This window comes from Ananas comosus, linkage group 21, assembly GCF_001540865.1.
Source record: "Ananas comosus cultivar F153 linkage group 21, ASM154086v1, whole genome shotgun sequence".
NCBI lineage: Eukaryota > Viridiplantae > Streptophyta > Magnoliopsida > Poales > Bromeliaceae > Ananas > Ananas comosus.
The window spans coordinates 3,997,028-4,023,225 of NC_033641.1; the positions used below are offsets into that span (position 1 = coordinate 3,997,028).

Here is a 26,198-nt window from a genome sequence, read left to right on the forward strand (position 1 = left end):
AAAAAATCGGCTTTTTGGGTTTTATCGGGTCACGAGGCCATTTCGGCCTCGTGGACCAGTGAGAGGGAGGTCCACAGTTGTACCTCCCTCTCATTATATATATATAATAGTATATAATATATATATAGTATTATATATATATATAATATATATATATATATTATATATATATATAGCAATTATGTCTCATATAATCAATGATGGTACCAAGCCTGGTACTATTGAGTTTTTGGCGATTGATGAAGATGTGCGGTTAGGATGATAGTGGTCCCCTAGGGTTGAGTGGGTGATTGTTTAATTTAGTATAATTACGGCATGAAAATTATCACAGGATAGATCTAAAAAGATACATAGAATATGATAGATAAATTTTATTTATAAATATATATTTATATTGTATATAGTATTTATTATATATATAATTTATATAATATTTATTTAATATATATAGTATTTTATTTGTATATAGATATATTATTATATAATAATTTATTATATAATTTACTATTTATTTTTATAAAATATAAAATATATAAATAAATGTTAAATAATTTAGACTACTAGTATTAGATATAAATATTAATTTTATAATAATGAGTATTCACATATAAATTGTACAATAAAAAAAAAAAATTAATGCAGGTTAAGTTAATTTTATATTTGACAAAAATTAATTGAGAGAATCACAAACAATAATTTCTTATCTCATTCACTAACTACTGGGGGACTATGATACCTACTAAAATTATTTCACTAACTAATGGGGGACTACTATGCCTACTAAAATTTTTTGATGTACTTATTGCACTATTTAAATTCTAAAATTAATTTTATAACTAATTTTCAAAATTAAATTTTAAAATAACTACCCGCAGTATCGCGCGGGTCCCTTAACTAGTTTTACATTAAATCAAACACAACCTTAATCAGACTGCACTATAAAATAATAAATTTTTTACACATAGCTTGCTTGAATAACTTTAACTTTTTTTAAATGCAAATAACATTTTAACAATGCTGAGCTGGTATCTTCGATCAACACAAATTAAAGTTGCCAATTTCACTGATCGTTCCTAGTGTAAGTGGCAAAGAACTTGGTGGTTGATACCCGAGATCCCAAGTTTGAATTCTAGTTGATTCATATTTTCAGCTAAATTTATTTTTAAATAAAATAAATAAAACGGATAGCATAGCATGTTACTTCTCTCTCTCTCTCTCAAAAAAAAAAAAAAAAAAAAAAAAAAAAAAAAAAAAAAGAAAGAGTTGCGGGATCCAAGTTGGACCGTTGGAGCCCACATCTCGGTATCGTACAGCAGTGACATACAACCGTTGCAGGGTAGAGCACCATGAAGGTGGTGGGCCCTTCTCTGGATCCCGAATTCCCGACGGTCCAAGCCTAAAAAGGTTCGGAGAGGTTTCCCGCCCGAGATTTCTTCATAAGGTGGAGAAAGAGGGGCGACCCACAGAGCCTGTCTGCCCGTCCGGTCTCTTGAATCCCGCGTTCCGCTAGCTAGCTTCCTGAATCCTGAGGATGGCGAGGTACCTTCCTACACTCCACTCCTATTACAACTAGCATATGTAAGTTTGCTTTTCTAGGTAGACATTGATCGGTGGAGCTGTGTTCGTAGTATTTATTTGATACCGCCATGTTGTATTCATGAGGATTTCTACTTTTGCTAGAACCAAATTTTTGTTGCTTTCTTTTTCGTCCTAGAGGAGCGATTAAGGATGAATGACTTGACTATAAAGGGGAAGCCCCTTTTTCTTTCTTTCTTTCTTTCTCTTTTTTTTTTTTAAGAAAGGAAAAAAAAAAAAAGAAGTGGAAAGAAATAGAGTCTCAGCACTCACCTCTCTTCTTCTGATGCAACAAAAATGTGTAGGAACAGTTTCAGAAAGGTCCAGTTTTCTAATGATAGATGTTTCTTTTCTTTAGGGTTTTAAGGATGTGTGGTCAATTCTCATACTAGCTTGACCGGGAAGGGCCATACGATGTGCGCTTTTGTGTTAGTTCTAGGTGATTCCTTTTCTCGCTGGGAAGTGTAATTAAGTGAAGAGAATTTTAATAGGAACAAATGAAGTTCATTGAATCTAGTCCAATTTAGTCAGTGAATAGTGGGCAGATTCCATGAACTTACCTTTTCATATTAAAATCAGCCCCGTAGAAACATCATCCTTTCATAGCTACATTCTTTTAAAAGTCAGGGGAAATCATTTCCACCATATTTGTTGGAATGTTTGTTTTGTTATGTAATTAAGTTTTTTTGACTGCTTTGGTGTAACTCAGAATTAGCTCTCTGTGCTTGCCAAATGCGTACTGAAAGCATAACCTCCTTTAGCTGGACTTGGGGCTCTGGAAGAAGATGTCCTTTATTAGCTAGAAGACCGGTGCTGCTCATTTTACGTTGTGGATGCGAGATATTTTCAAGCAAAATCTGAATGAAATTTACCAGAGATGCTAGTGTAGAGTCCCTGCAACCCGTTTAAATAGGACTGATGCTTTACCTAACCCTACTCGCTAGTCGATTTCGCAGCATATGTATTTAGTGTTTTTTGGTGACAAAGTGTTGAGTGTCTCTGGGAGCTGGATATTTTGAGAGGCATGAATTTCTTACACTCCACTTACAATCATAGTGAAATCTTCGTCTAACCTGACAAAGCCTAGTGGCTTGTTACGACCTTAGTGTTTTTGTTCGCAAAGCCTGTGCAGTGCCGGCCTTCTTGCTCGAAGATGGGCAAGCCTAGGTTCTTGTTGCTAGCCTAGACCTCTGCGCCCTACGACTAAGTATGCAAAAATAAGGGAAGAGAGAGGTAGAGACACAAGAGGAGTTGTGTATTGTAGTCCTATTTTTCTAAGTAGTGGAGCACTTAGGTTTTCTAGGAACCTCTGCCTCTCCTTTTGCTCTTTTTTGCATACTTAGTCGTAGGGCGCAGAGGTCCAGGCTAGCAACAAGGAGTTAGTCTTGCCCATCTTTGAGTAGGAAGGCGAGCGCAGCACGAACTTTGTGAACAAAAATGTTAAGGCCGTGACAGACTGCTCCGGATAATTGCTGGTGTACTAAGGGGATATCCCTTGTACCCAAAACCACAAAAAAGTTATCAACTAATATGGTTTCTAAACCAAATGCTACCTTATGTCCGTGCTTGGACGTCTGAACACATTATACAATTATAATGTCGTACGTGTCTCGAAATCTTAAAACCGACCAGCTCTGTGATACGCACCCGAAATTCTATGATGCGAAAATGAACTAAAATTTTTCAGAGACTTGTGTCATGAGTTGTAATTATCCTAAACTCCATTGGAAATAGAGTAGGATGAAGTTTGGTTCATAGTTGTAGGTACACTGCTATACTGTGTTTGAGAAAAGGGCATGATTAATATATCCCTCATGTGGTTGGTCATGGCAAGTTTTGGAGTTTATTGGGACTATCATACAATGCCAAATTCGAGCCTAATAAAATTGATTGATGCATTATATAAGTAATATGATTCATTGAGTTTAGAAGCATCCATATATTAGTAGGTAATTGTCTTGCTTGTACTAATATTCCGAAAAAAGAAAGCTGCATATTGGAGGTGCTGTACGAGGAGAGAACTTTGGGTGTAAATTGACGGTTTGGGTCTTTCGAGGGAGGTATTATTTATACTCCACTTTTATTATAATAAAAAGTCTCTGCTTCGTCTTTGCCCATGAACGTAGGCTAGCGGTCTCCACATAAATTAATTATGTGGTTTATTTTCTTCTTCTTTTCTTGATTCTCTTTTAGCTTTTCACATTTGACAAACTAGATCTTTTCAGCTTTTGTTTAGATTACTTACGCGCTATGGGGATTTTCTTTTGTGAATGAGTTTGATTTAGCTTATTGGAAGATCTTTGCATCCATTATTTAGTAGGATAATATTTTACCTATGAGGTGATTTATCTTATTTCAAAAAAATGACTTGAAAGCCGAATATGGTATGTCTTTCTAGACTTTTGATCATGCTTCTCCTCAACCAAATTCTACATGCTCCTTGAGTATTCAAATATAGTAAGATTTCATGTACTGATTCCTTAATACCTATTATCATAGAATATTCATGTGGCTTCTCCCTTCTTGTTAAGTCTCGGTGCGATCATGGAGATATGCTGAACAAGATAGTTATTGATCCAAAGATTCCAAACAAAGCTTATGAGGGTAAATTAGACCATGGGTCATCAAACTTATGGTGAAATTTTATTTAGGTCATTGAACTTTAATTTGTTGCAATCAAGCCACTGATTTGATTTATTCCCTATATTTTAATGGTGTCTCTCCTCAAACTCCAATTAATTTTTCTAATGAAGTTATGATAAGACATTTAATTTAGGGCCTGTTTGTTTCAACGAAAATAGATTTTGGGTTGAAGTGGAATTTGGGTTGAACTAGAGTTCAGGTGAAAATTACTTCACCAGCGTTATTTGTTTTTATAGCTGTAGAAGTGAAGTTTTGCCAATTCTGCTGTTTGTTTCGCTGGAAGTGAATGTCATAAAAAGTGCAGTTCTCCACTTTCTCTATTTGTTTCATTGAAAATGATTCAATCCCCTCACCCCTGGTAAACTTACCTCCTACATGACATTATTGCCTTTTTTGTAACTTAATAAATAATAAATTATAATATAATAAATAAAAAATAATATAATTATATTCCTATACATTTATAAAATAAAATTTAAAATAATTATATTAATTCTAAATAATGCAACAAATTAATTCGCACATTATTGCCTTTTTTGTATATAAATTATAATAATGCAACAAATAAAATTCTAAAGTTAAAGAATTATTAACATTTAAGAAATTAATTTTCATCGTATTTTAAATGTGCGAATTAGATAAGAGATATATTAAAACTTAACTAACCAAACTTCATCATATTTTAAACATGCAATCTAATAAAAAGTCAATTACTACCACAATTAAATATATTTGGATGAAATACAACTAGCATTACCCAAAACATCACACCCAAAATAACATAATGTATCATTACAAGCATACTAATATTACACCCAAAATAATAATATCACATTCATTTACTTCCACTGGTTAATAAAGTACATAAATTTTAAAATACATCAAAGCTCCACAAGTTATGTTGTCCTTACATTAACAAAGTGCATGATTTAACAATACATCAAACTCCCCTACATCAATAGAATAGATAATTTAAAAAGGATATCATAAGGAGCATAAGATTACATCGCATGATAATACAATTTCAATCCATTGAAGAACGTCTAATGTTACTACAGAAGTCTTCCCACCTTTTTTGTGCAATATCATCCCTTAGGTCTACCCATTGTCTACTTTCCTCACGATGTTCTCTGTGTCCGAGATTGAGAGAAGTACCTACTTTCGTCATCAACATGGACAATACGTTAGCAACTTGTGTATGAAAGGGATAAAAAGATTGTGTTGTCAAGATCTTGAATCGATTTTTAAGTATTCCAAATTTCCTTTCAACCTTTCAGTGTAATGATGCATGACGAGAAGTTCCTCTTTATTTCGTGGAGTACACCCCTCAAGTTCATGTAGGTGATATCGAACTGATCGATATAGAGAAATAAAACCATGCATTGTAGTATAGCCGATATCAACCAAATAATATTTTCCTGCATTTGGATGACTATATGTATAGTAACAATTATTTTATTTATAGACTTTGATACAATGGTTAATTATATATTAACTTCAATTACATGTAATCCTGATGGAGAAGGTAAGGAAAGAGCGTCTTTAAGTATTGCATAGTCATTTGCAAAACCTTCCCTTCCTGCCAAAACATAAGTAAATCTACAGTTTGGGTTGACTGCTGCCATCACATTTTGTGTCAACTCCTTTCGATCACGGAATCGAGCAACTATGTTAGCTGGAACTTTTGCTAGGATATAGGGTACCATCCGATAAATCGATACATCTTAAGATAGTATTGGAAGTCAATGGTAATTTTAAAATAAAATAATTTTCGTTAGTATTTTCTATATTATTCTATTTGTTTACCTTAAAATAAGGGAAATAATATGGATTTTCTTTTGACTTCTAAGAAAAATGATAGAAGATCTTCCTAGGTCCTAAAGAAAAAAACGTCCTTCACATTCGGGTAGGCAAGGCTCCAGGCCTGGGGAGGGGGTTTGTTCCAATTTCTAGATGAGTTGTGGAACCAGCCTGTTGACTAAATTGGTTCCTGATGCCACATATAGCTCGAAATACTAAATTAAAATAGTGGCTCACTGTCTCTCCTGAACGAATAAATTGGATTTTTAATACCCTATTCTTAGTAGTGTGACCTACATTATGTAGACATAGGGCTAACTGCTGCTCAATTGTCACATGTATTGTATCTCATAATAAGCCCCGTGTCAGGGACTTAACGGAATTGCTATGCAATCTAAGTCCTTGGCCCAACTTCGCTAGCGGAGCGGGTTGTCAAGGAGGCCCAAACCTAGCCCGCTGTGGAAGATGAAGGGTTTTGTAACTTCTCCCATCAATGATGGAAGCTCAAGGGTTATGAAACTACCAAGAGTTAATAGGGTGACTCTTGGACTTATGGCTCATTATGAGGGTGAGTTAATGTGTGAATTAGTGTGGCTAGATTCAATGTATCTAGGAGCCTATATATAGTTGGGTTTGGCTAAGGCCAAAACACACAAGAGGGAGTGTATATGTGTGTTGTAATCTCTTTCTCTAAGTAGTGGAGTACTTAGTTTTTTGAGTGAATCTCTGCCTCTCTCTCTCTGTCATTCCCTTTGCATATTTAGTCGTAGGACGCGAAGGTCCAGGCTAGCAACAGGGACGAAGGCTTGCCCATCTTCGAGCAGGAAGGCGGGCGCCGCACGGGCTTTTCGAACAGAAACGCTAAGGCTGTGCCGTGACACCTGTTTCTCATTATTGTAGCAAGTGTTAAAAAGGTCTCAGGTCCTATTTGGACATAATCCAAGCAGTTTCTAGTGCCCCGTCTCTCAGGTTAGATGGCTCTCTATTTAATGTTCAATCCCTTTCACGTAATTGTAAAAAGAACATTACACACACCACCACAATAACAAATCCAACTTGATTAGCACGATGTAAGTTTGAAAGTAGATCCCTATTGTCCATCTGAAACTCAAGAATATTCAAATGAGGATTATAAATTACTTACTAGTATTTGTGCCAAATAAATAAAACTAAAAGATTCTACACTCAAAACAAACCATATAATTTTTTTAAAAGATTAATTTAACTATGTAACAGCGAAAAACAAAGATCATGAAGAGTCTTTGCCAAAATGATTGATATAGTAAAACTGAATTTTATTATCATGTTACACACTAAATTAACATCGCCACAAGTAAATCCATTAATGCCTTAATAGAAACATTGTTTCCTAAGCCACCACGATAGTGGAACCATAACAAAATTTTTCAAGGCAGACAAGGCATACTCAAAAGAACAAAGAAAAAGGCAATTAATAATATAAAAAACAATGCAAAGAAAAGTAATTTCTATAACTCTGCAAAAGTAACACACTACTTACTGAAACTATATATTTCCCAATAAAATACCAATATTTAAAATAAAATTGAACACAAATTGAGCAAAATAACAAAGATAATCATCCGCCGTGCTAATAATCATAGAACAAATGTGCCATTAGACCTAAAAGACAACTTTAAATTTCACATTATTCATTATTAATGCCCTTCCCTTCTTATCCTATTTCTTCAAGAACATTAATTAGAACTACTAAGAGAAAACCACTCATGCATAGAGAATATCCTAATTAGATTAGTCATAAAATTGACAAATGATGAGTGAGAACTAAAAAAATTGCAACAAACAAGTACTATTACAGATCGCACATGTTTATGCAATAAATAAATAAAAAACATATTTAGCTACAACACCAAATCCTAAATCTTTTTAATAACCAGAGCAAAAAATAAAAAAATTGCAAGAAATAAAAAAAAATAATAGAGAGAAAAAGTTGATCTGCAAACCTTGTCACCGGTAATAGGAAAGTGAAATATGGTACCGAAAGAGATAGAATGCGACAGAGAGAGATCTGAGATGGGAGAAGATGTGTGGTGAGAGAGAGAGAGGGAAGGGTTGAAGTAGCAAAATGTAAAAAAAAAAGTAAAAAAAAAAAAAAAACATGATAGTCAAGTAGCGGAGGAGCCGGGGAGGGGGAGGTCTGGTGGCGGATGGGAAAAAGAGAGAGAGGGTTTGCATCTGGGAGAGAAGAAGAGAGAGGGGCGGGGGTGGAGATAGGAGGGGAGAGGACAAATAGAGAGAGTAACCATAAACATAGTCACTATAATTAAGTTATCCAATAATATTTTATGATTTTTTTCTCTCTCGCTTCGCTTCACCGGAATTGACTTTGCCCTATGGTGGGGCGAAGTCAATTTCGGTGTTTTGGGTGAACTGGACGTTCGACCGTACTAATATTATGGTGAACCAAACAACGGAAGCGATCAATTTCTGCTGAAAAACACTTACCCCCTTCCCACTTACGGTGAAACAAAATAAGCCCTTAGTTGCAAAGAGATTACAGGGAAGTAACTGCCTGTTCATTCAACTTTTCCATCATCTCGAGGCTATTATTTATCTTTTACATCATATCATAGTGGTAATTTGACAATTGAATTAGCAACTAGATCATCTCGAAGAGATAAATTAGTGAGAATGCCATCTCTGATATGTGATTTGTTGAATAAACTATTATTATGTTGTCTGGAGAATCGCACGGAATAAAATGACCCAATTTGACAACAAATTAAAGGTTAGTGCCCAAGTTGTAACATATTGAAGCTCTGTCTCCTAAATGATTTCATGTACAAGTTCAATGAGTAATCTTGTAACTTTTCCTGTAATGTTCATGCTCATGTTATGCATATTTCACATGATGGTATCACAGTTGAAAACGATTTCTCCCTTCAATGGAGAAAATGGGGTCAATCGTCTTAAAGTACTGATTCTTTTCCTATTTTTTATATGATTTTAGTCTCCACTCCCATGCAGGGATTCTTATAAGATTAGCTTCCAACTTCTTTATTTTGGCAAACTACAAAACTCCAGATATTCTTTACATCAAATGATAAAATATACACAGCCGCATCAAACACTAGGAAGTTAACAAATCTTTCTTATTGTCTTATCTGTTCTTTATGATCTAGCAAGTCTCCTGCATATTTTTAAAGTGTTTGTCAAATATCGGACCCAAAGTTGCGCCTCTGTTCTGTACCTTTATGCAATTTTATTCTACCTTGAATAATTTGATCCAATACTGCTTATACTTTCAGCCAGCTCCCATCAATGAATAGCTAATCATGTTAAGACTTAAGATATCATAGCTAGAAATGAATTCCATTAAAGTAAATCATAGCTAAGTTGTTTGGAGAAGTGTAATTTCTGTTTCATTGAATATCATGAATTTAAAATTTAGAGTGTCATTAATACATATGACAATTCAATAATATTCCAGTACTTAATAGTCAATTTTTTTGTATGTTATTGATAGTCAAACTTCTCCTCAAGCCGAAACTTTGTGATGATTTACTATTTTCTAGGGCTAATTATTTTGTTTACTTTGCCACAGGTCATGGCTCATAACTAGTAGGGGAATTGCAAAGAAAATAAAAAATGCCACTCATTTCTCTACTTATCAATTCAATGATTCCTGGGTGGATGCAAATCTTGAATGCCCCAACTGCAAGCACCTTATCGACAACAGCGATGTAAGATTTAGTATTTAAAATTTGTGAGGAAAGAATTCTTTGTTTCCCATGCACAAGTACTTTGAAGTTTATATAGTACTTTGTTTCTATCAAACTGAAGCAATAAAGTTCATTACGTATAGAATCAAATGGTTGCGTATGCAAATCTGTATCTCTGTAGAAACTAAAACACAATAGAATATATCAGCCTCTAGAAAAGGATATAAGATTAGCAACCATCTGAAGTAGATAGAGAGTTTTCATCATGAGAGAGATAGGTTTTAGTCAAATAAGAAGAAAAATGCTACTCATTCACAGTTTCAAATGTTAGTTAAGCCCTTTGATGTAGAGAAAGATAAAGTTAAGTAAATTGGGTTCTTCATATAACGAAGATATTAGAGAACTCAAACAAAAGGTTCAGTTTGAAAATACATCCATGAAACAAAAAGGAAATATTCAAATACCAATATATTGTGGTAGAAAACCAGAAGTGATAAGTGAAGTACAAGAGAAATCTTATTGTTGCTTCATCTCATGGTGGAGATCTTAAAGTATCATAAGATAGGCATGATTAGTTGGGTAAACTTGGACAGATTCATAGGTTACACTACATAGCATAGTTCGTTCTCTTTGAAACCAACATACGAAACTTATATTTGGCTAGATTTTTTGTTTATAATATATTTGTCATGCTCAAATGTATTGTGCGGGTTATTGATGTTAAAACGACTTTAATTAGCCATATGTTATTATTAGTTCATGTTTGCAAGATTTCCAAAGTGCTTCTCGGAATCTAGCCCCTTAAAAGCTTGAGATTTGGATGCCTGGGTGGCAGGGTGGCATTTTAGTGTTAAAATTGTTTTATTTTTTTTTTATGTTAAATTCTTGCAGTAATTACATTGTGGCAAGGTTAAACTATGTTATTGTAGTAATATACTTGGTTCAAGGATAGGAAATATCAAAAAATGAGAGCCCGCGGAATGCACAATAGGAAATGTCAAATATGTTTGATATTACTACCTTGGAACACCTTGTTCAAGAATGATAGTTACCTAACCCTCTATTAAATGGCAGACAATAACGATGACGAAGTCATCATATCACTCAAAAGGATTTTGCTGCATCTTTGCATAGGTTTCCTAAAAAAACGGATTATCAATACAATGATACTACATACTAGGGAAGAATATATTTCGTGTATGTAGGTACATATAACAATCTGAGATAAGCTGAAGTACAAGTTTTGCATTTACATGTGAAAGATGGAGTAAGAAGGGAATATCATAAAAAATTAATGTCAACTTTAGATAGCAAGCGAGATGAGAATGTTGGTGCTCTAGCCATTTAGTCCATATTTGGTTCATGATTGAATGAGAATGAGAAATGAAATTGAATTGAATGCATTGGAATGGAACATGGAATGAGGAATCATCCAAAAATATTTGGCTCATTATTGGAATGGAAATCAGTATGGGCAACGGGATACGTAAGAGTTTGAGAGGGTTTTGGCTAAGGGAGATGAGAGTGAATGAGTGATAAAGGGAAGAAGGGATAGGTGTTTGTCAGAGAGGGCTTTGAGTGGTTTACTCTGGAATAAGCCAATTCAGGATTCAAAGCCGAATTGGCCCATAAATAAATTGTGTTATTCCTATTCCAGAGTGGAATGAGAATCGAAATTCAATTCCTGTAAAACAATCGGCAACTATCGTAATCAGTAAATCCCATTTCGATTTCAGAGTCTAAAATAAGTGAATCAAACAAGCCTTAGGTTCCTTTGTAGTGGAGAAGCTAAAGCGCCTAGTGGAAATGCTTAGGGTGCTTAAGTAGTTGGGATCAACAAAATTACGCCTTCGTTCTTTTATTTTCTATACAATATCTTGCTGCAAGTGCTACCCATAAGAGGAGGTTGCATATTTATTAGGCATCAAATCTATTAGAGTTCAACTTGGTCGTACTATACAATTGGAAATGGTTGATGGTGATAGGTGAATGTGAGCATTTATTGAGCCGCCTTGATGCAAGAGAGTTTAAGGATGTCAGAACTAAGTTTTAACCGAGAACTATTTAGAGTTTTGATTGAATAATTCTTAGAAATTAACTTAGAAATAAGCGATGAAGCTATTGAATTCAAGAATTCAATTCAAAGAGAGGTTTGGTAAGTCTATATTTTCAGGTATCTTTAAAGTCAATTTGAATGCATGTGCATAGATGAATCAATCCGAAACTCTCGATTGTCAGTTTGCGGCTTCTTCGATATAATTTCCAACCTGAAAGAGGAAATAATTAGGGATAGGGTTTAGGGAAGCAGTTAGTGGTGATTTGGGATTTACGCAGTGGACTAACGCAAAAAGAGAAAGTATGAAGTCGCTGTACTCGATGATGGCACACTCTGTTAGAAAATTGCGTACGGTAAAATTGCAGCGGAAAAAAAATCAAACAAATTTGATTTTTAAAACTCAAGTCCGATCTCTAAAACCATGCAAACAAGATCCCTCATATTGTTTAAGCTTAAAGAAGAAAAAGGGAGATCTAATTTTCACTTTTGTGCGGGTAGATCTTCATCATAATCTGATGATCGTAGAATTAGATTCTCTTGAAGCTGCACAAGCATCTGGCCTTTACAGGTATTCACGCGAGATTGGTGATCTGATCAATGCCCTCACCAGGGTGCTAGTTTTCTTGCAAAGGACGTCTTTTTTGCTAGAGGATCAAAGAGAAAAAGAAAGAGAAAGAGACAGATGATGGCTAGGGTTTTCTAAAAACTCTCGTATTTTATAAAAAGGGATATAATCCCTTTTATAATAATATAATAACCATTAAGAATAAGAACGAATTTAGATTTAATTTTATCTTATCCTTAATTGGTTCGATTGATTAAATCCTAATTCAATTCGACTTGAACTTGATCTTAATTTGATCATATCAAATTAATAATGCAGCATTTGCACATAAGCCCTCTCACAACTTACTAACTGTTAGTAAGTCCTCTTTTGCAACATTTACACTTTAATACCCCTAATTTGTAACAATTACAAATTAGTCCAATTATCAATATATTGACAATTAGGTCCTCTGGCGATTGAAAAATCACGATCTAGCTATCCGATCGGTCACTTCTTATGTGTGTGACCCCATAGGTTATATTCTATCTAATAGTGAGATATATTTTGATCACTATCAATAATATCGCTGAAACTTCTTTCAGTGGGTTGGAACAATTCCAATTCAGCCCAATAAAAATTATCGATCATCTAGAAAACTCTTGTGAGTCTCACAATCCACCAGTGACGCCTAGAAGCATATAGTGGTATTCCAGTAAAATAGAATATTGAACCTCTTGATGCAGTTACTGTATGATAGTCCTTCTATCAAGAGTCCCGATTAGACGGAGGTTATGGAATAACTCGTCAAACCCCATCATCTGTCATATGTCAAATTTATTCAACTCGAGTTTCTAATATCGGAAACCTTTTTCGCTATTAACTTTGTCCTGGCCAAGGTCTTCTAAATTCGGTCTCATAAATCACATAGGACTAATGCCTCTATCTACCAAGGGAGATAGATTCCATATAGGTGCACATCCTATTCCTACAACGAACCTACTGCAGCCAACATACACCGCAAGGACTCGAATGGCTAGGGACCAAGTGTATGTACAGTCAAACTACAGTAACCTCATTGTGAATAGCCGAGGCAGCGCAGGTCAAAGGACCAGTCACACTACTGCAATATTGAGTAAGTCACTAACGAGTGAGTGGACATTCAATTGACTTCTCGTGTTGGTCACGCTCGGTACCCTTGATCTCTAATAACTACCTTCATATTCGCTCCAATGTCTCCACACTGTTGACTCGAGACTCGTCTAGAAGCAACTTGTGCACTAATCTCACCTGATTAATCACTGTTCCCGTGATGATCCATCGATCGAGAGCATTTAGGAAGTAACCATCAATGACGCATGTCTCAAATTCTCAACTTTTGAGAATACGCGTCATCATCTTATTAATTCCTTGGATAATTCATGACACATACACAACATGAATGGATATAAGAACCCAAATTTATTCATAATATTTTAAATCAAATACAAATTTATATTCTAAAAAGAATATGTGTGTCAGTCTGATTGGCTTCTAGGGCATACATCTAACACACTTGACATAGTGTAAGGCCAAGCTCTGTGATATTGTTAGTTTGGGTGGACTACTGCCTACATCTACAGTGATGCTTTAATTGAACAGGTAGGAGGGTGCCTAAACTTGTCATCCTAGAGGATGGTTTTTTTGCTAAAACACTGGAATGAGAAGTAAACTTTGTTGTTCCGAAATTTGACATCTTTTTCGAAACCCTGAAAACAAAAGCCAAAGGAAAATATTCCCCTAGTTGTAGTGAAAATTATAGAAATTTGATAAAATGCACTCTTGATGTCTATTTTGTAAGGTAAACTTGAGCTTTGAGGGCATTAGAAGCATTTTGACCATTATAGTGTGTGTGTAGTGGTGGATCTAGAAATTTTCTCTCATGGGGTTAATATATAAGGGAGAAAAAAATATACAAAAAATAAAGAAAGTGAACTCATTAGTATTGTATAAAAAAGTGAACTAGTCATTACTATTCTTTCTGCCTAGGGTTTTTCTTATTAGAATATTTTTTAACTTTTTGCTATTGCTAAGAAAAAAAAGGAGCTAGCGGGTCAACGGACCCGCTATATCATTCTTGTCTAATACGAAAATTTTGTTGGACCCTACTTGAGGTCAACTTGGACCCCAAAGTGTGGTCAATTTATACACTAAAAAGCCCAACTAAAAGGTTTTCTCAAGTGGGGCCCACAAAATAGGGTTTTTTGCATCATCCTCAGTTGGGTCAATAGACCCCATTGAGATCTATATGCATCCGCCACTCTGTGTGTGCGCGTGTGTATTATTATTATTATTTTGGAGAAAAAGTTAGCATGCTACTTGTTTCATTTTAGAAATGAACTTCGCTACATAAGTGAGGCATTAAGCCTCCATGCAAAAAAAAGAAAAGAAAAAGAAGGAAAAGAAAAAAAATAAAGCAAGACCAAAAAACTAGACTAGACTACAAAGGTGCATCACTGCGCACTATAGCATACATCACCTATTTCATTCAACAACACTTAGGGGGTCTGAGTTGAGATTCCGAAAGGCCACCTTGTTTCTTTTTGATCAGATCGTCCACCAACTTGTAATTAGAGTGGTCAGTCTATTACGCAGTCGAGGCCTACCACGCTTCGCGCCTGCGGCGTTTTCGCCAGACGGTCTTTGCCAGTAGTGCCAGGGGTTCTTTTCTCCATCTTCACGCAGAAAGCTCTAACCTCTTTGGTGACCTCCAATGCTTGATCCTCATTTAAGGACATTGTTAACATAAATGTGTTGTACACACACTTCAACAGAAGGTGGTCTATCGTCTCGATCTCAACACCACAAACAACACACGATTAAGTCCCCCGACCAACCCCTTTTAAGCGGGTTGTCCTTAGTTGGCATCCTCTTCTCGAGTACGGGCCAAATGAAAATTTTGACTTTTGCAGCCATTTTTGAGTTTCCAAATCCTCACGGATAGGTCATGGCGAATTCCCCTATCGCTAATTATCATGTACACATACTTTACCATGAACCTAAACCCCATATTCCATTGCCAGCATATTCCATCAGGTTTGTTGTCCACTCGAAAGCTAGAGAGTCTATTCTTAAACTCTCGTACTCTTAAGATAGAATTATCTATCGAGCACCTGTATCTCTCCAGTATCTTTCTCCATCTCTAACCATTAGTAGAAAAGCACTCCTTTACTTTAACAACGTTATCTCTGCGTTGTCGCAAAGGGTTGGGAAGTAAGAATTTAGTGAATTCTCATTGCACCACCTATCTGACCATAAATCAAAAAGCCACTAGTCCCCACGGGTGCTCATACTGCCTTTGAAAACTTCTCTCACCTTAAAGACATCCTTCCTTCATTAAGAGCTTGGTGTGGATGACGTACTTTCAGTGGTTTCCTTCTGTTGTAATATCGTGCCTTGAGTAGTTTGTTCCACTGCAAGTCTAACTCCGTGAAGAGTGGCCACCATTATTTTAAGAGAAGTTTCTCTTTCATCATACTCGAAATTTTTTACCTCCAAATCTCCTTCCATTTTACACTTACATGCACTTTTCCAGATAATGTGGAATGATCGGAATTTGAAACAGTTCCAACAATTTTGGATAAGGTGGCGCTAGTTTCAACAGTTACAGACAAGGCGGAGGCGATTCCAACTACTTAGGTTAGGATAACGACCGAGGCGGTTTCAGCGGATCGGGAGCAAGATTAAAACTGTTTAACCAATTTAGATAAGGATAGGATAAAGAGATTAGGTGGTTTTACAAGTATTTTGGTTTTTATCTTTTTGTAAGCACGGAAGGCTATAAGTTGGCTCTTGTAAATTCATTCCAGTTAGAGAACAAATATACAAAGTTTTTCTACCTAAAACTTTGTGTTTTTTTGTGCATTTCTTCTCTAATATGGTTTCAGGTGTCCATCGAGGAGGCACAATAGAATGATATTGCTTCCTCCTCCTTTGACATATTAAGTGTCAATTCTTTCCCTATATGCTAAGGAAAAACTCAATATCTTGCTGCTTGCCTCTTTAGATTCAACTGGCTGATTATTAGTAATAATACGTGTATTCTCACTGATTTACCTCCTGAAAATAAACCCTTAGCTTGTGTTTGGTTCGGGGTTAAGGGGTGGGATAATCCTTTAACCCCGATTTTATTCTCAAACATGATTTTAGGGGGGTGGGGTTACCCCACCCCAAATGGGCTAACCTAGGCTAGCCCATTTAGGGTGGGGTTAAGTTAGCTAACCCCACACACCCCCCCCCTACCAAGAATAGGGGTGGGATTAAAGTTAATCCTACCCCTATTTAATTTTTAATATAATTTTAAAATTATAATTTTAAATTATAAATTTTAAAAATTTATAATTTGTAATCTTAAAATTAATATTAATATTTTTAAAATTTAAAATTTAATTTTTAAATTATAAATTTTAGAATTTAAAATTTTAAAAATGCTTAATTTGTAATCTAAAAAATTAATATTAATATTTTTAATTTTTAAATTTAATTTTAAATTATAATTTTAGAATTTTAAATTTTAAAATTTAAAATTTAAAATATTAAATTTAAAATTTATATAATTAAAAATAATAATTTAAATTTTAATATTAAAATTTTAAAATTTAAATTTAAATTTTAATATAAAATTTTAAATTTTTAATATTAAAATTTTAAATTTAAAATTTAAAATTGGGTTTTTTTTTGCATTTAACCTCTGACAAATTTTTATTTTAAAAATAGCCTGTCAAATTAATTTGCAAAAATGGCCCTGGGCCTGCCACCAGGCGCCACATCAGCGCCACGCGGGCAAGGCTGGGCCGTATGTTAAGTTGAACACGGTGAACCATATCACCGTGTTTGAACACGGTGAATGGTCACGTGTTTAGTACGTATTTTTTATTTAAAGTGGAATAAGAGTAGGGATGTCAATAAGCTATGGATATCGCAAATATTATCCGAATTCAAATCCGAATAAATTATATATATAATATACATAATTATTTTTGTTTATTTACACAATTATATAAATATATTTATAATTTTTATTCCTTAATTTTCATCCAACCAGCGGATTTTAAAAATCTATACGTTGGATGAAGATTAAAATAAAAATTAGTAATATTTTATATATTGTATAAATAAATAAAAATAAATTACGTATATATATATAATTTATTCGGGTTTGGATTCGGATAATATTTCGGGTATCCATACCTATTGACATCCTACTCCTTATTCCACTTTTCATATACAAAAAATACTAGAAACACGGTGAACCATTCACCGTGTCTAAACACGGTGAATGGTTCACCGTGTTCAACTAATACCCTGGCCCAGCCCTGCCCAGTGGCGCTGACGTGGCGCCTGCGTGCAGGGATAGGGCCATTTGCAATTTTAATTTTGATAGGGCTATTTTTAAAATAAAAATTGCTCAGGGGGCTATTTGCAAAAAAGCCCTTTAAATTTAATTAATTTTTAATTATATAAATTTTAAATTTAATATTTTATATTTAAAATTTAAAAATTATAATTTTAAATCTTAAAATATATTTATATTTTAATTTTAAATTTAAATTTTAATTAAAATTTAAATTATTATTTTTAATTATTTAAATTTTATATTTGTTAGATTTGATTTAAATTTTATAACTTTAAATTTTTAAATTCGAGATTTAAAAATAAATTTTAATTTTGAATTCTGTAATTTTAAAAGTTATCTATTTAAATTTGAAATTTGAAATATAAAATAAAAAATTTAAATTCAAATATAAAAATTGGGGCAAAGTCATTATTTTCTATTTATAAGAACCCACTATCCTTCTTATTCCACCTACTCCAACCAAACGCTATTTTTCTTATATCTGGACTAAACCCAATTCTCAACCAAACACAAAATTACTCTAACCCCACCTTAACCCTGAACTTAACCCTATCCCTGGAATAACTAGCTTTTACTTAACCCCGAACCAAACGGTAGCTTAGGATGTAAGTGCATCTTTATGAAGAAACTTAGGATAGACGGATCGGACAGTAGTACAAGGCGTGGCTTGCTGCTCAAGGTTTTGGGCAAAAAGCTAATATTGACTATTTTGACACCTATGCGCCTGTTGCTCGCGTAGCTACTATCCAAGTCCTTTTTGCATTAGCATTCATTCATAAACTTTTGATTCACCAGATGGATGTTAAGACCGCTTTTCTTCATAGTAATCTTGAAGAAAAAATCTAAGTGACTTAACTTGAAAGTTTCTCTGTGCCTAGTCAAGAAAATAAAGTGTGCAAATTAGTCCGCTCTTTATATGGACTAAAGCAACCACCTAAGCACTGGCACGAGAAATTCAACAGTGTTATTATATTATATAGATTGCTGACCAACGATTTTGACATTTGTCTCTATTTTAAGAGGTTTGATGATCTCTGTATCCTTTTTTGTCTCTTATGTTGATGTATCCTAATTCTTGCTCCTAATCTTGATCTGATTAACCAAGTCCTTATTGGTCCATTTTGATATGAAGGATCTTGGTGAGGCAGATGTGATCTTAGGAATGAAAATTCTTAAATCATCTGAGTCTATTCTTCAGACACAATCTCATTATACTTAAATGGTTCTTGATAAATTTGGGTATTCTGATTGCTCTCTTGTTTCTCTTCTTTTGATCCTAATATTCAACTTGTGAAGAACACTGGTAATCCTGTGAATCAGGAGAGAAATACCCAGATCATTGGTTCTCTGACATACCTAACCAATAGGAGTAGACCTGATATTGGTAACGTAATTCAAGATTTGGTTCACCATGATTCCTTTTGATACAAACTGCTTATACTAAGTGGGGTTGAGTCTCTTGAAGACACCTCGCCTATTGTATGGTATAAACACTCGGTAATTTTACTTTTATTTATTGAATTTAATTTTTATTTTGAATTTTGTAGGGTATTGTTGAAAAATGAAAGCACAAGCGTTTCCACTTTCCACTCAGGCATGGACTCGAACGTTGTGAACGTCTCAACGTTCTACTTCCATTCCCTTGTTTATAAATTCACTTAGTTTTTATTGTTCCCGAGGGAGATGAACATTGTAGAGAGGAAAAAAAAACATTAGAAGAAAATTTGTTTAAGTTTTATTCATTTTTTATTTTCTTCTATTTCGCTTGATCTTTTTGTTGACGGGTGTTGAAAGTAGCTTCGTCAACCTCCGTCACGATCGTGCTTGTAGGAGGAGGAATTTCGGTCGTAGCTTGTGGTGTTGTTTTCGATTAATCCACACGATGGACGGAAATATGCCTTAGGGCATTGCTTTGCATGCTTTTGGATTGATTGTTTGTCTGCATCCTTTTGATCAACAATTTCAAGATTTTCTATAGCGAATTTCTTGTGAGTTAATTTATTAATTTTTTATGACTAAATTAGTTAGATAATTTAATCACAATTGGAATTTTAGTGCAATATTTCCGAACATCACCAACCTCATCAACCTTTATCGCACACTTGTTCATTTCCCTTGAATCTAGGTCTCACCCAGCGGCTTTCCTTATCAAACCCTGAGCTAGTGCAATGTTGTTCTCCACCACCTGGCAACTCTGAACTCTGTTAACTCTTTCAGTTAGCGCTTAAGTCTTTGAAAGCGCCACTCCATGTCCACACCAAGCTAGGATAAATTACCAGTAGTGCCATGTCGGTCCTCACAGTTCCCTGTCACCCTCTGACAATCCCCTCAAAATAGGAATGGTAGGATTTGGCCACCCCGATGGTCCCTGTTGTTCCTCGTCCCTACCTTGCTCCTCCGTGAGGATAGCCACGATCCGATCGCCGGAACAAAGTGTCGCGAGAAAGCTAGTCGCAGAGGGCCCCGAGTACACTCATTTTCGGTCGATCTCTCTAGTGTGTGTGTATGTGTGCGTTATTGTATACTTTCATATGGTCAATTTATGAGAGAAAGAAGAATAACTAAAATTTATGTTAGAGCTACGTAAGGTGTTTGATAGATTTAAATTATTTAATCTACTAACACAAGTCATTCAGTTCGACTTGTTTCTACCGCATTGAACCTCTAAGCCTCCGTTTGGTTCGGGGTAGGGATAGAGTTAAGTTCAGGGTTAAAGTGGGGTTAAAGTTTTTTTATGTTTGGTTGGGGGTTGGAGTTAGTCTAGAATAATGAAAAATAGTGTTTGGTTGGAGTAGGTGGGATAAGAAGATAATGATTGATAAAAAAAGATAATGATTGGTTGGAGTGGGTGTGATAAGAAAGATAGTGGGTTATTATGAATAGAAAATAGTGTTTGGTTGGAGTTTGGTGGGGTTAGGTGGGGTTAGCTAACCCGGGATAATTTATTTGAGGTGGGGTTAGCTAACCCCACCCATTTTTGGGGGTGTTTGGGGATAATATGGGGGTTAAGGGGTTATTCCACCCCTTAACCCCCAACCAAACAAGGGCTAAAAGGTTGGGTTCATAAGTGGCTTTTATTCTGGGCCTCATCCCCTTTGAGGACATAAGGATCACTGCCTTTGTAAAGTAAGCTGATGAATTTTACATATGCTCTTGTGAGCTTCTAATATTATCTAATAGGGGCAATTGCTTATACAACCCCAAAAAGTTTCCAACATCCTGATTTACCCCTCTTAGAAGGCTAATATTGAAAATACCTTTTTTACATTCCAACCTATTTCAAATATACCTATAGAGTTAAATTTTGTTAATGAACTGTTAGCAATAGCTGTTATCTGTTTGAAATTACTATTTTTCCTTTTCAAATATATCTTTCTATTATTTCCGATTTTTCTTATTTGCCCTTAAGTTATGGGCAAAGTATTTTGATTTTTGGCATTTTCAAATATACCATTCTACCAACACCAACATTCTTTTTTGCCTTTAAGTTGAGGGCAAAAGAAGCATTTTGATTTTTTTAACTCTACTAGATATTTAATTCACGTTTGGCCCAAGTTAACTTAACGGGTGGTAACAGCAGGGGTATTTTGGAATAACGGAGAAACATATGAGGGATATATTGGAAAGAAAAAAAAAGTAGGGGTAAATAAGATATTTTTGAAAGTTTGAGGGGTATATAGGCAATTATCCCTATCTAATATATTTATGCTATATAATTGATGCCCACATTAGCTGACCACAAGAAACAACAAGTTCAAATTCATTCACATCTTACCATAAAGGATGCTAAATATTCTAGTAAAGTGCACGCATGTGCGAATATCAAGTTTGTATTTCTTTTTTTATTTTTGTATATTAATTTTTATTAATCTTATTCACATCTCATTATAGAATTGGATTATTAAAAGAAAGAGATACATGAGCTTTTGTGACACCTCAATAGTCCCACATTGGATAATGTGTGAGAATGTGAGGGTTATAGATGTGATGGGCACACTAGAACTAATAACCGGACTTAAGCATTTTGGGTCGATGGTTTGGGTTTAACAAGTTATTAGTGCTAGTGTGTCGGGTCATTACGGCTCTATAACAATTTCTCCATATTTGAAATTTTCTCATTGTTGAGAAGCCAATTGTTTAAATAGATATTAATTAACCAGCACATCCATGATCTCTAGAATGGAAATGTGCTTGAAATAGACTTTTTATTTCGATCTTTGCATTTTTTAACATAATTTGTCAAAACTTTTCAAGCTACCAATGAATAATTGGATATGTATGAAATTTGAATTTTCGCATATCATAAATCGAATTTATCAGAATTAAAAATCATCTTGAACAGATAAACTGGAACATAGAATGACCTTTTTTTTGAATGGCTAAATTGCTTTTTGGCCTCAAATTTTACGGCCCGTGACACTTTTGTCCTCAAACTTCAATTTATTGCAATTTCTAGCTCAAATTTTCTAAATTGTTTCAATTAAGTCAGCCTAATTTAATTTCCTAAATAGTGATATTTTGTTAATGTAGATGTAATATCTTAATATTACCATGTTATTGATTATAATACTACCACATCAGTCGTATCTTAGCAGCGCATCCCTCTTTAACCAACTAAATTGGACCGTGGGACTTGATTGCAACAATTTAAAAGTTTGAGCTAGAAATCGCAAAAAATTAAAGTTTGAGTACCAAACCATCACGCCCCTCAAAGCTTGATGAACAAATGTGCAATTTATCCTTTTTGTATTGTCCGTTTTGAACAGATAGTTTTGAATTGTCTTTCCCAGTTGTTTTACAGATATGGCGATACTTATTTCATATTTTATACTGTTGTTTCTGATTTTCAAATCTCCTGCTTAAGGTTTTACATATTGCTTTGCAGGTTACTTTAGAATGGCCCGGACTTCCAGCTGGTGTTAAGTTTGATCCATCGGATCTGGAACTACTAGAGCATTTAGAAGGAAAGGTTGGTTCGGGAAACTCAAAGCCTCATATGTTCATTGACGAATTTATTCCAACCCTAGAGGAGAACGAAGGAATTTGCTATACACATCCTGAGAATCTTCCTGGTAAATTTTCTTGCATTCTTGTTTATTCACGCCAATTACATGGTTCTGAACTTGTAATAACTTTATCCTCATTAATTTTGAATAATAGGAATCAAGAACGACGGAAGCAACATTTATTTTTTTCACAGGATATCCAATGCATATGCTACTGGTTGTCGCAAGCGTCGGAAAATCAGCAGAAACAACAATAGTTCCTCTGAGGAGCATGTGAGATGGCATAAGACCGGGAAGACCAAATCCATTCTTGAGAACGGAGTTCGAAAAGGTTGGAAGAAAATAATGGTTCTGTACAAAGGTTCGAAAAGAGGCTGCAAACCAGACAAGGCTAATTGGGTGATGCATCAATATCATCTCGGGGCTGAAGAAGATGAGAAGGACGGTGAACTTGTTGTTTCTAAGATATTTTACCAACTACACACGAAGCAAACTGAGAGGCTTGACATGGACTCAGTCGAGGAAGAATCTAATGTGTTTGCTCTCAGAGTAAGCCCTAGAACCCCCAAGACTAATACTCCGCAGCCACCACGCTCGAAAAAGAAGAATCAGGGTGGAGTCGATGAGGACGATGTTCGGCAATTGCAGGATGAGGTAATTTTACATGACTAACAATTATTCCTTCATGTTTGAAATTATGACTCTAGCCCGCTCATACTCATTTGGTTTCTGGTTGATCTTGTTTGCGGATGGACGAATATCAAGGTTTTCCTGTATGTAGGCTTATTCACCTGTGATGAAGAAAGAGAAGAGATCTACGTACGCTTATGAGGATCTTATTATATTTTCTCTCATATCATCTTTAGCTTGTTTGTTATAACTATGTGGAAAAATCTGCCTGGAAATTGATTAAGAGAAAAAAAAAAGAAAAAGAAAAAGACGCTCTATAGCATCCCTATTCTGCTACCCTGTTCTGGGAAGTGAGTCATATACTCATATATATATATATATGCATGGTTTTTTTCTTCTTTTTTTTTTTTTTTACGCAAATGTGATTGACGATTACTTCCCCATTTTCTTAGGAGGAACAATATCGAGAAGAACACGCTGCGCCTATTTTGGACTTGAAGAAAAAAGGTGAAAGTGCTGCATGGTGGTCATGTGAATCTCAAGCTGTTGAGGATCCGAGATCTCTGGATGAGTCGTTGCTGTGCCACGAGGTCCTCGACTCTTTCCCTCTTGAAGCGTCGCTGCACTTTGACTACCCAAATCTAGATCGGGCCATGAATGGGACTCTTGATCCGTACGCAGGCACAGCATTTGGCTCATTTGATCTCGACAGCATTGAAATTGGCACGCCTCCCGATTTTCAGCTTGCTGTATGATTTCTTTTCTTGCTTTTACGTTTTTTTTTTTTTTTTTTTCAGTCGGATTTTGGTCTTCTTTTTATTAAAGGATGATACTTTTCTTTGTATTTTGTAACAGGATTTTCAATTTGGTTCGCAAGAAAGCATCACAAGTTGGCTTGATAGATTTTAGTATGAAAAGTGGGGGGACAGTGCTTCAGGAGGTTTCATTATATATATACGGCGCAGCTTCGAGGAGGGGGGGGGCGTACTTGCGTAGTGACAAGTTGATTGTATTTTACAGAAGGCCGAGATATTCAAGATAGTAATGGGATTATCATCTAATATTTTATCGATTCTCAAGTGTGGTTTTTTTTTTTTTTTTTTTTGGGAGAATTTGTTTTGGGAGGCTAGAAAACATTTCGTTTCTGGAAGCCTCCGTAGCAGTGTAGCCTCTCTATCTATTCTCTCTTTCTACAGGTGAGAGTAAACACTACAAATATCCTTGTATATTTTATGTTAGTGATCAATGGATATATTCGGCACGGAAGATTGGACTAACTACCGGATAATGCCGATGTTTTTGTTTTGAAAATCGAGTCGGACAATACCCGAAAATATTACTGGATCAAGGATCTTTTGACCCACTAGTTGAATCAGCATGACATCATAAATATTTAATTATTATCTTTATTTTATTATATAAAAAAAATACAATTTTTTTTATTTTTGTACTGTACTTAATTATAAAATACTAATTTTTAAATTAAATTAGGTAGGTATAAGTTTTCAAGTTTTATTTTTTATTTTATAAAGCTAATATGGGCTAATTGGAAAATAAAATCAATTGAGTTGATTTTAAGACCTTGGATGTCACTCCCCCGCCCCGAAACCTCTACCAATTTGGCACGATTCGGACGCGGCGAACAGATGTCGAACGGGCAGCAACTCCCCTGCCCGCCTAAGGCTCACAACTCAATCATGTACAAGAATTTATCCAGAAAAATTAAATTCATATATATACGATCAATGGGGCACAAATAGTGCCAACAAAGAAGAGCAAGAATCCATAAGATAACACAAGTGAAATAAAGCGAGTTTACTAACTATTACATCACATTTGCATTCTTATACAATTACATTTTCTTTCCCAAAATGAATACATGTTTGCTAATGTCATTAAAATACATAGCTCTCCAATCCTCACCTACATGAATCTCTCTCAAATACATAGGTGTGCTAATGCAAAGGAAAGCTACTACATACTACTGCTCGAGCGCGATGCCCTTGCCGCGGTCCTCGCCCAGCGAAATGGTACTAGGCCCTGCAACAAAGTGGGGTGAGAACTATCTTCCATAGTTCCTAGTGGGTTCGGCCGCCGACTCTGCCGATCTCCTCACTAGGTCCGAGTTGGTAAAAGCAAATAGATAGATAGATAGATAGATAGATATCAAAGCAGTAAATGCAATAGTAGAAAAACTATGCTACTATGCTCAATCATATGTCATATATGCATGCACGTACCATATAGTGAAATGTCAACTACTATGCTATCATGTCCAACCATAATGTCCAATAAGCAATGTTCAATTAACGATGCTATACTCTTGTTCAATCAATCCTTGGCGATCCACTTGGGTTCATCCACGACTCACCTGAAACCTCATATGGTAAGGAGACGCACCTCGCTCTCAAACCCGGGGCCGTCTGCAGGACATCAACTCGTCCCTCTCGCGCCAAACTCCGGAGTGCACGAAGACTCGGGTGGAGCGACCACCACAAGTATAAATAGACTGTGAATATGATCAATCCTCTCAACTCGAGGATACTTTATCCACTCTAGGGTTACAAGTCACTCGGGAATCCACCTATCCTAATGTCCAAATACTATGTTTGGCCTCATTATGTGTTCATGCAACAAGTCATTTTCTAGGGAATCCACCTATCTCTAAGTTCACATGCCTCTAGTGTTATTTACACTAAGTCATATACCATTCATCATGTCTTTTCATTCATCGAGTTCATCTCTCTTCCTCAGCACTATAGGATTCAAATGTCAAGACCCAATCCTCATCTAGCCGAAATCATGCATTTCTACTCATACATCGATATCATTAGCAAGCATAAGGAAT

At 35.2% G+C, this 26,198-nt stretch overlaps 1 protein-coding gene across 2 annotated transcripts; it reads left to right on the plus strand.

Annotated features, from left to right (window-relative positions):
* On the plus strand, positions 1,409-24,698 carry LOC109726257 (SUPPRESSOR OF GAMMA RESPONSE 1). Of its 2 annotated transcripts, none has more exons than XM_020255766.1 (6): positions 1,409-1,539; positions 9,602-9,740; positions 22,600-22,786; positions 22,875-23,374; positions 23,803-24,099; positions 24,206-24,698. In XM_020255766.1, the coding sequence occupies exons 1-6, from the start codon at positions 1,532-1,534 to the stop codon at positions 24,257-24,259; spliced, it is 1,185 nt and encodes a 394-aa protein (XP_020111355.1). In that variant the 5' UTR covers positions 1,409-1,531; the 3' UTR covers positions 24,260-24,698. The 2 variants fall into 2 exon arrangements, with proteins under 2 accessions (XP_020111355.1, XP_020111356.1); XM_020255767.1 differs by having other exon boundaries at positions 1,532-1,578.

Bases quoted from the DNA above. Each gene is read 5' to 3' on its own strand.
- LOC109726257 (XM_020255766.1), top strand. The intron at 9,741-22,599 runs GTAAGATTTAGT...ATTGCTTTGCAG, and splicing joins ACCTTATCGACAACAGCGAT to GTTACTTTAGAATGGCCCGG. The intron at 24,100-24,205 runs GTATGATTTCTT...ATTTTGTAACAG, and splicing joins CTCCCGATTTTCAGCTTGCT to GATTTTCAATTTGGTTCGCA.